Source organism: Mercenaria mercenaria, chromosome 1 (assembly GCF_021730395.1).
Source record: "Mercenaria mercenaria strain notata chromosome 1, MADL_Memer_1, whole genome shotgun sequence".
Lineage (NCBI taxonomy): Eukaryota > Metazoa > Mollusca > Bivalvia > Venerida > Veneridae > Mercenaria > Mercenaria mercenaria.
Genome location: NC_069361.1, coordinates 82863912 through 82880565, shown reverse-complemented (window position 1 = coordinate 82880565; position 16654 = coordinate 82863912). Strand labels below are relative to the sequence as shown.

The window sequence follows — 16654 nt, the reverse complement described above, 5'->3', positions numbered from 1 at the left end:
TAATCTTATAAGATCCTTGAAAAAATATTCAAACATATTTTGTAATTCAATCCATGATGATACATTATAACAAAATTATGATACAAAATCACAGACAATACTACGCATTATTTGCACATTTCTCTTTAAAACTTTGCTGTGTTTTCCTTGCATCAGACTTGATCCCCACTTTTCTTTTGATTTTTATTAAGCGCAGGCGATATTCTTCAGGAAAATGAAAATTACAGACATTTAAAATGGGTCCTGATTTGTGCTGCCTTTTACACCGCTTCGAGCACTTATAAGGCTGATTGCTACCAAATCAAATGTGTAGTGCAGCAATACGGTGAAAAATTCGTGCGATTTGTGAGAAAGCATCAAACTTTGTAGAAAGTGAGGATATGGTTTTGTGGTAAACCTGGGTTTTGACAAAGAAATATTTTTTTTTGTGATTATTTTTTATGAATTCACTGTTTGGCTCTTATTACGCAGATTTAGTGTAAGTTTCAAGTTAATCGTGCTGGTATTGATAAAGGCAAAAACATATTGCATATTTTACCTGACCCGGAACACGGTTGTTGCAAAAACAAATACATGCTCCTAAATACATATTTCATATTTTGCCATGACATTTCTACTTTCAATATGTTGTAAATATATCTCTTAACATTTATGTAAAGTTTGAGGACATGACACTATGTAGTTTTAAGTAATCTGGAAAAATGTCCCCTGATTTATATTTTTGCTAGCAAATTTCCTTTGTGGCTAGAGCAGACCAATGAAAATGATTTATTAAAATATTTAGAGATGTTTTTCAGGACTGTTTCTGAACATTGTCTTGATGAGGTGATCATTTGACCCAATTTTAATAATTATCCTCCAAGGGGTTTTAGAGAGCGTACACGAAATGGAAGGCTAAAACCTTTGACCTTGAGTTGTGACCTTGATCTTGAGCCGACATGGCTGACTCATGGGTTCTGCACATTGTCTTGATAAGGTGATCATTCGACCCAAGGTTCATGATTATCATTTAAGGGGTTTAGGAGATACAGAGCGGATACGAAATGGAAGGCTCAAACCTTTAACCTTGAGTTGTCACCTTGACCTGGAGCCGACATGGCTGACTCATGGGTTCTGCACATCATCTTGAATAAGTGATCATGATTGTGTGACTAAAGCTGTAGAGTTTTTTATACCTATTCGAAATTTTAGCCCGCCCGCTTAGCTCAGTAGGTAAGAGCGTTGGTCTACGGATCGCGGGGCCGCGAGTTCGATCCTCGGGCGGGGCGTATGTTCTCCGTGACTATTTGATAAACGACATTGTGTCTAAAATCATTAGTCCTCCACCTCTGATAATTCATGTGGGGAAGTTGGCAGTTACTTGCGGAGAACAGGTTTGTACTGGTACAGAATCCAGGAACACTGGTTAGGTTAACTGCCCACCTTTACATGACTGAAATACTGTTGAAAAACGGCGTTAAACCCAAAACAAACAAAATCGAAATTTTAATTACATATGCATTTGATTTTGAATATTAAAAAATCATTACTGTCGTATCTTCTTGAGTTAAAAACATCTGAGATTTTCCCAAAAATCTTAAAAGGTTGCATGAAATAAATCAAACGCGGTTTTTATATACCGATTACATGTTTCATTAGTCTACGCCCAAGACTATTAGTAATTGTGTAACTTTTAAGAATTTAAGTTTATATTAATATAAATTCAGTTGATCAACTATAACAATATATATACTTGATCAATTAAAATTATATTAATATCAACTTAAATTCCTAAAAGTTACACAATTACTAATGTGAACGATTCCCTCCATTATTTCCAAAATTAACCCATTCACGGTATCGTACTTTACAGGTAACAATTTTCGTATCGTCAAGTATTTACTATAATATTGATTATATTAACAAAAGCAGTCAATTAAAGACAATTTTAATATTGTCTTTGACATAGGACACTTTTGAATTAAAAATACCGGAAGGCGAAGACACGAAAGAACGATATTGCACATTTGTCGTGTGTTCGTGTCGGCGGGTCGAAGACACGAAAACACTAAAGCTCGAAAACTGCTTATTTTTCGTGTGTTTGCCTTTCGACTTTTGAGACGAATACACGCAGACACAACAAAAGAAGGCCGACAACACGAAGTTTTAATACCCGCCGACACGAAAAGTGAAAGATACAAAAGTTCGTGTGTTCACCCTTAAATTATTGTTATTTCGCCTTCAATGTTTCGTGTCGTCGAGCATTATTTCAACCTTTCGTGTTTTCGTTACTTCGACATTTCGCAGAAATGACAGAAAGCGACCCCCATAATAAACTGTGATATGTACATTCAAAAGTACACAAAACATTGTGTGTAGTAAAAACGTGAAGGTAACAGCTTGGATAGCAAGCGTCCACCGGTTTGGGTAACTTAGTCTCTTGGACTTATCTTGCGAGCTGCTAATGTTTGTTTCTAACTTATGTTTTCATAGTTTGGATTGCAAACAAAAGTGGTTAGTGGTACATGTTCAAATATGTATTCAGACAAACGAAGCATGGCCATCAATTACTCATTAGATTTTTATAAATGTATATGCTTATAAAACTGAGATGTATGCTCTCAAAGAAATATTCATTTGTTGATCAATATGAATTGTTCATTTTACCTATGTACTTAATCAAACTGATAAAGAAAACGAGAATCATGAACGTTTTTGAAAAACATGCTTACTCCAGTGCAATCTGGCTTCATTCCAGGTGACTCAACAGTCAACCAAATTGTCTTCATATATAACACCCTATGCAAAGCTTTCGATAACGGTTTTGAGGTGTGTGGTCTTCTTCGATATCAGCAAAGTCTTTGACAAAGACTGGGACAGAGGTCTATTTTGTAAACTTAAACATGTTGGGATTACAGGTGCTCTCCTTAAATGTTTTGAAAATTATCTTTCTAACAAACGTCAACGAGTTGTCCTTCCTGGAGTTAAATCAATCTGGGCTTTTGTAAAAGCTGGCGTTCCCCACGGATCAATCCTTGGTTCCTTACTATTCCTTATCTTCATAAATGATATTGTTGATGAAACATGATCATGTGTTAATCTTTCTGCTGACGACACAAGTCTCTACGTTATAGCTGAGCAACCAGATACAGCGGCAGGTCTTCTTCAGTCTGACATTCAAACAATATCTTCGTGGGCAGATAAATGGCTCGTCACATTTAATCCTTCTAAATCTGAAACTTTGTTGATATCAAGAAAACGAAATGGCCAACCACACCTTCCTCTCCAAATGTATAATCAGTACATACCCGAAGTAACTGAACACAAACATCTGGGTGTATTCTTGTCAAGTGACTGCTCCTGGCATCCTCAAATCAACTACATTTTAGAAAAGGCGTGGAAGAGGGTAAACATTATGCGCAAACTGAAATTCTCACTTGATCGCAGATCTCTTGAAATTCTTTATCTTTCTTTCATTAGACCTTCACTTGAATATGCTGATGTGGTGTGGAGCAATTGTACTAAATATGAACTTGGCCAACTTGATAAAATTCAAAATGAATGTGCACACGCATTGCGTCTGGTGCGACTAAACTTATCCAATTAGAAAATCTATAAAGAGAAATACATTGGGAAACTCTCTAAAATAGACGCTATAAACATAGACACATCTTGTTCTTAAAAATGAAGTCAAATTTGACCCCAACATGTCTGTTTTCTTTTGTTCCTGACTCAGGTGACACACGTTACAATTTAAGAAACTCAGACAACATCCACGGTATACCCGCAAGAACAACACTTTATTTCAATTCATTTTTGTCTTCAGCTATACGTGATTGGAACCTGCTTAACCCTGATATTCGCAACTCTCAAACACTTTCTTCATTCAAACGAAATTTAAACTTAAACAAGCGACGTACACCGATATATTATTACGCTAGGGACATGAAGTCTCAGGTTCTCCATACAGGTCTCCGTACTAAATGCAGTGCATTGAATTTTCATTTGTTCCTTAGAAATATTTCCCCTACACCATTATGCCAATGTGGCAAAATTGAAACTAACTATTACTTTTTCTTTTAATGCACACTCTACAATGATTGTCGGAACGATTTTCTAAATAATCGGCGGAGATAATGACTTGGATACTGTTCTTTTTGGTAACCCAGACCTTTCTGACTATATTCTTCTACGTACAGTCCTTCATATCGGACAGCAAGAGATTGTTATAAGTCAAATGACCCCTTTCTTAAGATAAACTTCAACACTTCTATCTTTATAGTATAGAGTATCACGCAATAGATATCATTACCTAATAATTACTTCACCCTCGAACACCTATAACAACAATTAATCTGTGCACATTTGTTTTCAGATAACATAATGATAACATTATTTTTTCTAGTCCCATTTTAGCTATAAACGTATAATATGTCTACTACAAGTTAATTGTCCGCGAAGGAGAAGAGGTCTATAAGCCTTGTCTTCCATTCTTATCCTTTTCTGAGTTATTATATTCAGTGTATGACTATGTATCAATGTATATGTTTACTTTTTGGGAATAAATATGTTTAAGCTAATCAAACCGATATGTTATTACTGTCGGTCTTTTTAAGGCTGTTTGAAATGGATACCGGAAGAAGTGTATTAAGATTAAAATGTGTTCCAAGAGGCCAGATTTAGTTTTATACACATTGACGCACACCGAACACACTGGCAACAGACCAGAAAGAAAATGCCACTATACTCGTACATGTTATGCCCTTCCCCTAGGTATACTATAAGAACCGTGGTCATGAATAGTCCGTTTCCATCATTTCCCACCTATAACGCCATATACATGTATATATGGATGCCATGTTGTTCTTGTTGTTGTGATTTAAAACCTATATCTGAAATAATGCACAAACACGCACAGTACTAAATTACACTCTATTAAAATACTCGTATGATTTGTCAGCAATGTACACACTCGAAAGCGATAACGCACGGATCCTTGACCTGAAAATCCGTATGTAATCTACCAAAGATTAACCTTACCAAATATTACATGTGCAAGCAATCATGGTGCAAGTTTGTTTCGTTTTTGTTACCTGCTTTTTCCTTGCAGGAATAGTCAGTTCAGTTGATTTTCCTAGAGTATCAACTAAACTTGGAGATATAAATGGCGTTTATAGTACAGTGTCATTTAAAAACAGAGAATTCAAAGTTAAGAGATTTCTTGGTATACCATACGCAATGCCACCTGTCGGAAAGTTAAGATTCAAGAAACCGGAACCAGTTGAAATATTATCACCGAATCCGTTTCCGGCAGATACATTCGGATCACCATGCGCTCAGGTTGACATGTTTGGTCAGAAAATAGCAGAAAACTCGCTAACAGAAGATTGTTTATTTCTAAATGTCTACGCCCCACATCAAGATCCGGACAAAGTGACGGGGCATGCTGTGATGGTGTTTATACATGGTGGTGGGTTCTCGCTTGGCACAGGAAACACATATATCGGCGACCGTTTAGCGTCTGTCGGTAACGTCATAGTTGTAACTATAAATTACAGACTTTGGATATGGGGCTTTTTGGATTTCAATGATGAAAGAGCTCCAGGAAATATGGGCTTATGGGATCAACAGATGGCATTGAAATGGGTGAATAAATACATTGAATCTTTCGGAGGGGACAAGGATAGGGTCACAATATTTGGGCAGTCGGCTGGTGCGATAAGCGTTGGTTTACAGGCCCTATATCCTAAAAATAAAGGACTTTTCCAAAACGTTATCGCAGAGAGTGGATCTCCAACTGTCATGAGCCTTGTCAAGAATATAAACGAAAACATACAACCTGCAGCATACTTGGCACAACTGCTAAACTGCAGAACTGAAAACAACGAGCAAGTGTTTGAGTGCATTCAGAAAAGTGACAGCGAGTCTTTGTTTAAAGCGTTTAAAATTGCTTTAGCAGATCCGAGGTTATTTTGGAACATTATGTTCACACCCACAATAGATGGCGAATTTCTGAAAAGTTCTCCTGTAAAACTTGTAGAACAAGCTAAAACTGATGCTCCAGCTGAAGTAGAATTTTTCAGATCTTTGAGCTTTATTAACGGGTTAAATGGAGACGAAGGTGGAATGTGGATTCAGATGATAGATGGTACAAAAGAAAGTTATGAGGATTTAAAGCTTTCCCAAGAAGACCTTGATGATAACATTATACCGTCAATACTGCCACTGGTTACGGCTTCGCGTGTCAAGGATTCAAACGTGTTAAAGTCACTAATAAGTTCGAAGTATAAAGACTGGAAAACCCCGTACGAGCCTAAAAACATTGCAAAACAGGCTGTGAAACTATTAGGAGATATATACTTTACTGTTCCAGGTATTGAAATAGGCAGGTTACATGTAAATGGTCCAAACTCCGGTAGTTATCTGTACAGGTTTACTGCAGGGGTCGAACGACATCCCATACCTACTCCCAGCTGGATGGATTTGGGTAACCACGCTGATGAGATTGGACCAGTATTTGGTTATCATTTAGACTTTGATTGGTTTGGTGGCATAAAGGGTGAATACTCACCTCCTGAATGGGAATGGAACTTGTCTGAAAGAATGATGACGTTTTGGACAAATTTTGCCAAATACAGGTAATCGCTTTTTTTCAGGTTTGTTTCCTGTTTTCTTTTAAAGTGATTTCAAACAGCCTGAGGACATGTTAGCGAATTTATAATTTTAGACATTCTATGTTCCTATGAAATTCATGCTATTTCCTGATTAATGTTTCGTAACATTCAAAAGAGTCATAGGTGTTTTTGAAGTCTTAACTGGCGGAAAACCGATAATCAATTTATTTGGTAAATAGACAATCAATCAGTTCTTGTCCAGTTGTCTTGTCCATATACAGAAATCAATCCATGTCCTATTTTCTGTCCATAAACCGTCACTAAATCCATGTCCATGTGTCTCGTCCATAAACCGATACTCAATTCATGATCCGTTTTCTGGACCATAAATCGATACTCAGTCCGTGTCCAGGTTCTGGTCTATAAACCGACAGTCAAACTATGTCCATTGCAAGATTTCCTTGCGTTAAACCGATAATCAATACATACTGATAATCTTTTGAAAGATTTTCTGGTGGTAAACCGACAACCAATCCATGTCAAGTTTTCCTGGCGATAAACCGACAACAAATTCATTCGCAGTTTTCCTATAAACCAGTTATATCAATGTCCATAACCAATCCCTTATCCAGTTGACTGTAACAAGCATGTCCAGTTTTCCTATTAGATACTTTGCTCCATATTATTTACAACTCCGGGGAAAGGTTTCATCCCTAAATATCTCGTCTTGATTTTATTTTCGATTCGACAGTTGTTTTAAGTAAATCGCAGTAAAAGGCTTTTGTATCTCCCACATCTCACCCCAATGGTGATATATAAAGTATCAAAACGAGCGAATATAGTCTTTGCTAGTGGTTAAAGCTACTCGCACACAGCAAGAGTTTTTTTTCTCAAAATGTTCATTTCTACCAAGTTTGGCATAGAATGTATATATGACAATGGAAAATGATGAAGTGAATGAAAATGAGGGTTTGATACTGGTAAAAGCAAAAACGGATTTTTAGTTTTTCCCATATTTTAAAAGCGTTACAATGGTTTACTCCCTTCTGCAGAGTATTTTAGGTAAATTATTAAGATATCTTGCAAAATTCATATGTCAGTAAAATTATCCGCTGTTCACATTCACAGCACCCACATTTTATAAATTTTCCAGAGAAAACATTCGCCTAAATAGCGTGAAACAGTTGTTTTAAGCAGGGTATAATTTCAGTATATTTTAATCAAATTGATTTTTCCAACTTCTGTTTACTTTTAGCAATCCAAATGGACAGGATGGCAGTAACAGTTGGCCGAAATATACAATTGATCGCGAGCATTATCTAAATTTTGATAGAAGAGATCATGTTGGACAATACCTACACGCAGATGAAGTGGATTTTTGGCGGAAAATAGTTCCGATGGTGGAAGAACAATGCCATGACGATAAGTTGTCTGCATTCTCAAGAAAGTCGTCTGATACATGTGATGCGGAAGGGGGTTGCAATTAAAGATAAAATGATTATTTTAAGACATTAATCTCCGTGAATATTATGTAACTATTTTAGACATGCTTTTAACAATATTTGGAGGCGGCGAGGGCGGGCGCGGTGGTGACAACAGATATAAAGAACATTCCTTTAGTTTAGCATGTGTTTTGTAAATGACGTCAGATTGCGTAAAGAACCGTCTTACGCTAGTATTGTTTATTCCAAAAAAAATCGTTTTTCCCTCCGTACAAAACATAAAGTAGATGTAAATATGTATCTGCAAGAATGGTTGTAAAATGATAATACAATGTCACAACAGTTACTGTAAATTTTTCGTGATAAGTGTAACTTGAAAAATTAATTCATACTTTAGTGTGTGCATACATGTAGGATTTAATTATTAATGCATTTTAGTTGTTAAACGTTCAAAATATAATTTACTAACTAACTGTTTAGCTTATTATTTAATAACGCTTATGCTACACGTTTATACATACGCACTCATCAGTTTATTTATCTGAGATAATCTTATAAGATCCTTGAAAAATATTCAAACATATTTTGTAATCCAATCCATGATGATACATGATAACATAATATGATACAAAATCACAGAGAATACTACGCATTATTTGCACATTTCTCTTTAAAACTTTGCTGTGTTTTCCTTGCATCAGACTTGATCCCCACTTTTCTTTTGATTTTTATTAAGCGCAGGCAATATTCTTCAGGAAAATGTAAGTTACAGACATTTAAAATGGGTCCTGATATGTGCTGCCTTTTACACCGCTTCGAGCACTTATAAGGCTGATTGCTACCAAATCAAATGTGTAGTGCAGGAATACGGTGAAAAATTCGTGCGATTTGTAAGAAAGCATCAAACTTTGTAGAAAGTGAGGATATGGTGTTGTGGTAAACCTGGGTTTTGGCAAAGAAATATTTTGCTTTTTGTGATTATTTTTTGATGAATTCACTGTTTTTTTTAGTGTAAGTTTCAAGTTAATCGTGCTGGTATTGATAAAGTTACAGGCAAAAACATATTGCATATTTTTTCTGACCCGGAACACAATTGTTGTAAAAACAAATACATGCTTCTTAATACATATTTCTTATTTTGCCATAATATTTCTGCTTTCAATATGTTGTTAATATATGTCTTAACATTTATATAAAGTTTGAGGACATGACACTATGTAGCTTTAAATTAATCTGGAAAAATGTCCCCTGATTAATATTTTTGCTAGTAAATTTCTTTTGTGGCTAGAGCTGACCAATGAAAATGATTTGTTAAAAATATTTAGAGATATTTTTCAGGTTTTCTTGTCAAGGATGTTATTCTTTATTAATATTGATTTTTGTAGATTTTTTTAGAAGCCTTGCTCCCTTGTAATCCTTAGATGTGAATACCTAATTTTGGCGGCCATATTGGATATTTTGGGGAGAATGTGTGTCAATTCTTTGACACCTGGTTTAAGAAATTTAATTTTAAATCATTATTTGCAATTTGAAATGTACTGATAAGATTTAATTTTTTCTCTAGTTTATGTTATTGGTTTTTGATTACATTAATTCCGTTTCTTGCATTTGATGAGAAACGTTTTGCATATTTGGGAAAATGTCATTGACCAATCAGATAGCAGCATTTTTGGTGCTTCTCTATAAATATGGGCTTATCAGTTATTTCTTGGCTTTTCTACATTACACTTTTGGATTTAACACTTCTTCTTAGATTGGAAGTTATTGAGAATTTAGAGCCACTTTAAGAAACTTTGGATTTTATTTTTATTTGAGAATAAATTAGAATTTTGGAGTTTAATTTATTTGCTTTTTATTTGGAACAGTTATGGAATTTCCTGATAATATCAATATATTTTTAATAGAACTAAATTTCAGAATTGGTGTATATATTAATTGTAGAAGCTTAATAGTATACATAATTTAGATCTTTGTAGTTGTGAATGTGTGATTATGAGTGGACGGTAGATGTTTAGTAGATTCATAAAACTGGACTTACTCTTTTGTCTTCATTTAATTTTATACAAGTGTTGACTTTTCATATCTATAATCAAAGTGGTGTAATAATAATCATTAAATTATTATTATTGCAGCAACACTTAGCAATTTATAATAACTCTGAAATAACCCAGAAAGTGGTTTTACAAGGAATCCTGGCTTTTCCTTGAAATAATTAAGCCAGTGGTGTGGTGCCGCTCAACCTGAACATTTAAGCCTAGTTCCCGGACAATAAGACATTTGTGAGGACCCACAATTTAGGTCCTTGTTGAACATTTTACCCCAGAAACTGGGCTTTACGACAGTGTCTTAAATTCAAAAGTGAAAGGAAGTTCGAAAAAAAATCAAAATGGCCGAAATTATTCAAAATAGCCGCCATTCATGAAAAATATGAAGAAAAGTAAGGATCAAACACCTTCAACAAAGATATCACCCAGTCATACTCTGACGCATAATGTTAGGAAACAACTTAATTTGCCGACTAAAGAAATTTATGTATTTTTTTCATTTAGTTTGTTTTTGCCACATTGATTGAAATCATCACCTTTACTTATATATTCCAAAATTCAACAGAAGTCTTATTGCAAGGTAAAAAGCCAATTCATAACGATGTTGAACATGCCTCCGTGGCCAAGTGGTGAAAGTCGCTGATTTCGAATCACTTGCTCCTCATCGATGTTGGTTCGAGCCTGAGTTGCATCCTTCATGTGAGGCAGTCATCCCATCCAGTTGGCTTACGGAAGGTCATTTGTTTTATCCAGCACAGAACGGTTCTTAGGGTCTTTCTCCACCATCAAAGTTGGGAGGTCGACAAATAACCTACAATTATGTTGGTGCTACGTTAAACCCATGTTAATTGCATCACAGGTTAGGTACCGTATGATCTGACGTATAAAGTCGTTTAGGAAATGCAGCCTTGCACACAGAATAGAACTGTTCTTACATGTTCTTGTTTAAGTCTAACACTGCCCGAACTTCGTCATATACTTTGTTTATTTTGTGACAGATTCAGTGCCCTTCCCCGATATGTTAACAATGTGCCTGGAATTATGCTTTGGTATGAACATAGTTATTTCTATTTTATTAGAACTGAACTTGTGCATGTTGCAATGTACCCATGATAAGTCTTCGATATAGGGCGAAGCCTAACTCTAGCTGTTATAGGCTAAAGCCATAAATACAACTGAGAGCCGTTGGTGTATTAACGATGAATCATTTCAGCAACAGTAAATATAACTTTTGGGATTGAGCATTGACTAGGTTCGCTGTACCTTATCTATATCGTAGATAGAAAAGTGGAGAAATTAAGTTTCGATTTACTTCCTGATTAATTTTTCATTTATAAACTAGCTTTTCGCATTCCTGCTGTTTTTTTAAATTGATATATAGGTATTTTCCTAAAAAATCTGATATTTTTTCGTCTGCCGGCAAGGCAACTATCACATCAATCCTTATTAAGTTACCTTAATACAAGTATTGAGCTATGACATTTAATTTAATAAAAAAACATAGACACATTTATACGATTATTAATGAACATTTGCAAAGATCTTCAAATGACCTCAAACATGTAAGTCACTTTTTCAATTCATGGTATAAACCTTCCGATGTTCATCAAAACATTTTTAAAATTCCCAACGTTTTCAGTCAATATTACATAAATTAATATTTCGTATGTTAGCTATATAATACTGATACTCTCTTCTGTCTTATGTCATATATTTTGCTGTGTGATTAACGCATTTATTTCGGACTCCTACTTACGAGGACATGTTTGAAGAAATATCAGATCTCGACGTTTCAGTCGTACAATTAGATGTTCCACTTTTTAATAGTTCAGTGATTGATAAAACATTTCTCTTGCATATGCATATCTGAAACTCGGTCAAAATAAATGTATTTACCTAATGCAGATTTTGGTACTCCTAGTCCTACAGTTTAGTAAATATTTCTCAACTGTCATCCATATAATAATTTTTATTGTAGACGCGCACTTTTATTTCACTGTAAATGTTCACCGTGCTGAAATGTAGATTTTTCTCAACAAAAGTTTTACTACTTTTACAAAAAGCGGATGACAGGAAAACATAATTTGATATCCTTTCATAATCCTTTCATGATTCAGACACGTCAGTAAATAAATTTTAGTAATCTTCAAAACATTTACCAGATATAATACTGAATCTAGTTATGCAGACAAAAATTGTTTACTGTATTAAAATGACACAATATATGTTATCAGATACATTTGTGCATTTGCTGCATAATCTAAACACTGCTAAATGCAAAAAGTATCTACAATATTATGGAAAAAATGGTCCGATGAATCCGCTTTTAAATGTAAATTTAGCGAAATGAATGCCGCAAGGTAAGTCTTTTTGCCTTATTAGTTGCTTGGGTCTCATTACTTGGTAATGTAGACATCAGTTGCAGTGTCTTTGCATTTGTAAAACAAAATGAGAAAAAAAAGCTCTTTATAACTGCGTTCGAATAATATAAACAGACAGAAACCTTAATACTAAAAAAATGTAAGGAAATTCAAAAGATTGCAGGAAAGCAAACAACATCTTAACTATTTTATTCCAAGAAGAGTGAAGGAATAAGTTTCGCGTCAAATTCTTCGATAGAAATTATAGACTTAAATTACTCAAATTTAGAATTTAAACAAACAATATCAAAACTCATTTGGTCAGATATGTTGAACCTGATGATAACCTCTTGTTACACGTTTACACATACCATTGCTTCAAAATTGTACGAGTATTATATACGAATAAATTTTTTTAATATTTATCATACTAGAAAAAGTATATTCGTGCAGTACATTTTAAGTTTAACAACTTTAAATATATCCATAATTTATGTCATACATTGTAGATACCATCTTCCCTATTCAGTTTCAAATAACCTGCAGTATTGTAGTATCAGCCAAGGACGAAAGTCAAAGGTGTTGCCCATAATTATATCAAAACAATATCTTAGAACTTTTCATTCGGAACAACAGAAAAGTATGGGAACTTTCTTGATTGCCTACTTAAGGCAAGTGGCTGTTAATTAATACCTGTGTCACAGTTCAACATTAAATGTTTGTTTGTTTGTTTGTTTTTGGTTTAACGCCGTTTTTCAACAGTATTTCAGTCATGTAACAATGTGTGCAAAAGGTCTCTTTGAATCTTCATTTCATCTTACACCTCATCCCCTCAGCCTTCAAATCTTATATATTGAATATCTCTTTTAATATTTTTATTGTCGAAAAATTATGATATGCCTGTGCGCATGTAAGTACGCTGAGCTATAATCTGCGTAGATCTATAATGCACATTACGCAGATCATACTGGCCGGTCGCTTTAAAGAGAAGCCACAAGTTCTCTTTCTATTCCCAGAATATTTACCCGTGGGGAGATTCTACTGACTCACACAAATGGAAGAGGGTTCCCTTTTCCACATCCTCCCGCTGTGTAGCTTCAGAATTGGTTGCGCTGCACACTGACTTCCCCATATATGTAATAAAATAGGCTTGTTAAAACCCTCCAAATAGCTATTTCCAAAACATTCACAAGTATATGTAACATTCGCACCCCTCCCATTGTCATTTCGTACTTGGGCACTTCTAACCGGAGCAATGATTTACGGAACCTGGGGATTAGGAGGTTGTGGGTTGATTACATGTTCCACCAGAAAAGTTTACATACCAACGTTTTCTGGCCGTTTTGTGTTTAGTTTCCTACAATTTACTAGTAAATTATGTTTTCCAAACCTAATCTGATTTCAAAGTATGGTTAAGATTCAAAATATATACTGACACTTTAAGTTTAGACAACATCAAAAAGGACCTTTAGAACGATTTCACAAAGTTCCAAACATCTACATATACACACTTGCCATAGCTTTCGCAGCAGCGGTGGTTCCAACGCCGCGGAGGTGGGTGACTCGTCGCAGATATGGTGGGTGAATGTATTTCCGCTGTCATCGATAAGTATCCTAATGAGTTTATCTTATTTTTGCACATATGGCTGGAAACAACAAGAGAGACAGGAGTCCACATATGTACTCTTCCAGCCACAAACATTTGTTCATAACAATTCTTTGCCATTAATATAAACACTTCTGTACAGTTTGATGAGGGATACTGATTTTTGTAGAATTTCGATTAAAATGGTTGATGTTTTTGTACAAAACAACCCCTGATAACGTTTGCATCATAGCGTAAATATTACACTATCAGACAACAATTATTTCTCCGTAATCGGTGAACTTTTTATGCAGGTACATAAAATAATCGACCAAAATGATTCCAACGCAGTAGGCGGTGGATACATGCAATACATTATGATGTGTCCGATTCCTTTAATGTTCCTTTTGGGCTTCAAACTTAAAAAACCCTGTTTTTCCTCGGGTACATCACTCTCATACCAGATAACCATACTAACTTAACGTTTAGAAATAGTATATGTTATTACATGACTACTTATAAAAATCACCGTAGTTTGTGCTGTATGACCGGCCTATTTCAATACATGCTTATTTTACTAATATGTTAACAAGTTTAATATATGCCTACGTATGTAAAAAAAATCGGGTGAGACATTATTTAACATTTGATATTACCGATTGATATATTGTTTATATCTTCGAGCAAATGAATGCATGTGTTCATATAATTAAAATATAAAAAATGCAGCAATATTTTATAAAAATAGGTTACATGGTGTATAGGTTACTTTTGGTATAGTATTCAACAGTAAGAAAAGGAAGTGCAAATGAATAGAACATTATTACTCAACATCGAGATTTTACTGCTGTCTTGCGTCAAAGTGATGCAATGGTCAAACCCATGTCGAAATCCCGGGAAAAGTGCAGTTAAGATAAGTAAAAAGTCCAAAAAGGTCGCTAATGGAATTGGACACACCACCATGCGTTGCAACTGTATCCACCTCCTCTGCGTTGGAATCATTTTTGGTCGATTATTTCATATTATTGAAATTAACAATTCTGAGATTACGAGGAAATAGTTTTTGACTGATAGTGTCATACTTACGCTATAATGCAAATGTAATCAGAGGTCGTTTTGTACAAAATTCTACAATTTTAATAGAAATTCTACAGAAAACGGCAGTCCCTCGTTCAACTGTACAGAAGTGTTTACATTATCGGCAAGGAATTGCACTGAACAAATGTTTATGACAGGAAGAGTACATATGCGGGCTCCTGTCTCCCATGTTGATTCTGGCTCTACGTGAAAAAAATAAGGAAAAACTCATTAGAAAATTTACCGATTACATACACCTGGCCATATTTTTCTACCGTTTCTGCGACGAATCCTCCACCGTCACGGCGTTGGAACCACCGCATCTGCAATTTCAAAGCTATGGCCAGTGTGATATACCATTGTTCTGTTACGGAACTCTGTGGGATTTGTGTTTATTTGAGTGCAAATACTTTTTCGTAGATGATAAGCTGACATGCTAAAGCCCAGGTATTTTATATTCAAATCGTTAGAAACTGCTGAAAAGCAAAATAAGTCCACGCTCATACATTTAGACTTTGTCAGGCTCAACAATCACGGGCTGATTGTCTCATTATGGTGAACATTTGTGTCAAATAATATAAAAGAAAATCCTTTTGACCTTTGACCTCTGACAGTAACCTTGACCTTTGAGTTAGGGATAAGGATTTGCGTAAGACAATTTGTCTCATTATGGAAACGCTTGTACTAAGTAATATTAAAATCCCTTCATGGGTGACATAAGTTATTGATCATACAGCAAAAATAAATCCGACTTTGACCTCCAAGTGTGACCTTGACCTTTTAGTTAGGGGTTTGGGTGTTGCGCATGATACATCGTCTAATCATGGAGTACATTTGTGTCAAGTACATTTAATATTGTAATCCCTTGATGGATGACAGAGTTCTGGATGTCAGAATAATTTGTATATTTAATATATTGATAACGTAACACATAAGCACAGATAGTGCTTGACTCCATTTTTAGGTTGTCATTGCTATAATTATTGTTGAATTGCTGTAAATAATAGAAATTGGGTCATTTGTGGCTGATTTGGGTTCATTATGTGGATAGCTGGATCCCAGCATCACACATTATGTCGTATACAAAAGTTAAAGGGAACCAGATATTTGATAGAGCAAGTACTCGTTGTAAAACGCTATGTTTAAATTTGGACCAATCAGAAACAAGTTCTAAAAATTGCACGTCTGCTGAGGTATAAATAGGTAGATGGATGACAGAGAGGGTATTCGGTATCCATCGGTTGAAGAAGACACATCGAGGATTCAACTAATAATTTATCCCAGTACCTTGATAAGGAGACTATTGCAGTTACCCTGTCAGGGTGGATAAATTATTTAAAAACAGAAGACGTTTGAAGTTCATAGACTAAAGAAAGAGTTGCAGAATTTCAACAAGGTTTCGAGCTATAGGGCCAGCGCATAGGAGTTTTACCTTTATGATAGTTGAATGCTATAGACTATAGCAAATATAGGCTGAGCATCGGAAAGCTGAGACAAAGACCAAGAGTTTGGTAATCTACTGAGATAGTAAGAGAGTTCCAGCTTATAGACG

At 35.0% G+C, this 16654-nt stretch overlaps 2 protein-coding genes across 2 annotated transcripts in view; one reads left to right on the top strand and one right to left on the bottom strand.

Moving 5' to 3' along the window:
• LOC123532243 (uncharacterized) overlaps positions 1-12189 on the bottom strand; it is a 39649-nt gene extending 27460 nt beyond the window's left edge. Inside the window, exon 1 of the mRNA XM_053552587.1 lies at positions 11977-12189. Within this exon, the coding sequence (XP_053408562.1) occupies positions 11977-12035 (59 nt within the window). The 5' untranslated portion in view covers positions 12036-12189. The remainder of the gene's footprint in view (positions 1-11976) is intronic.
• On the top strand, positions 462-10068 carry LOC128559852 (carboxylesterase 1E-like). The gene is made up of 2 exons (XM_053552603.1): positions 462-6617; positions 7849-10068. The coding sequence occupies exons 1-2, from the start codon at positions 5044-5046 to the stop codon at positions 8078-8080; spliced, it is 1806 nt and encodes a 601-aa protein (XP_053408578.1). The 5' UTR covers positions 462-5043; the 3' UTR covers positions 8081-10068.
• Positions 12190-16654: the final 4465 nt, after the last annotated feature.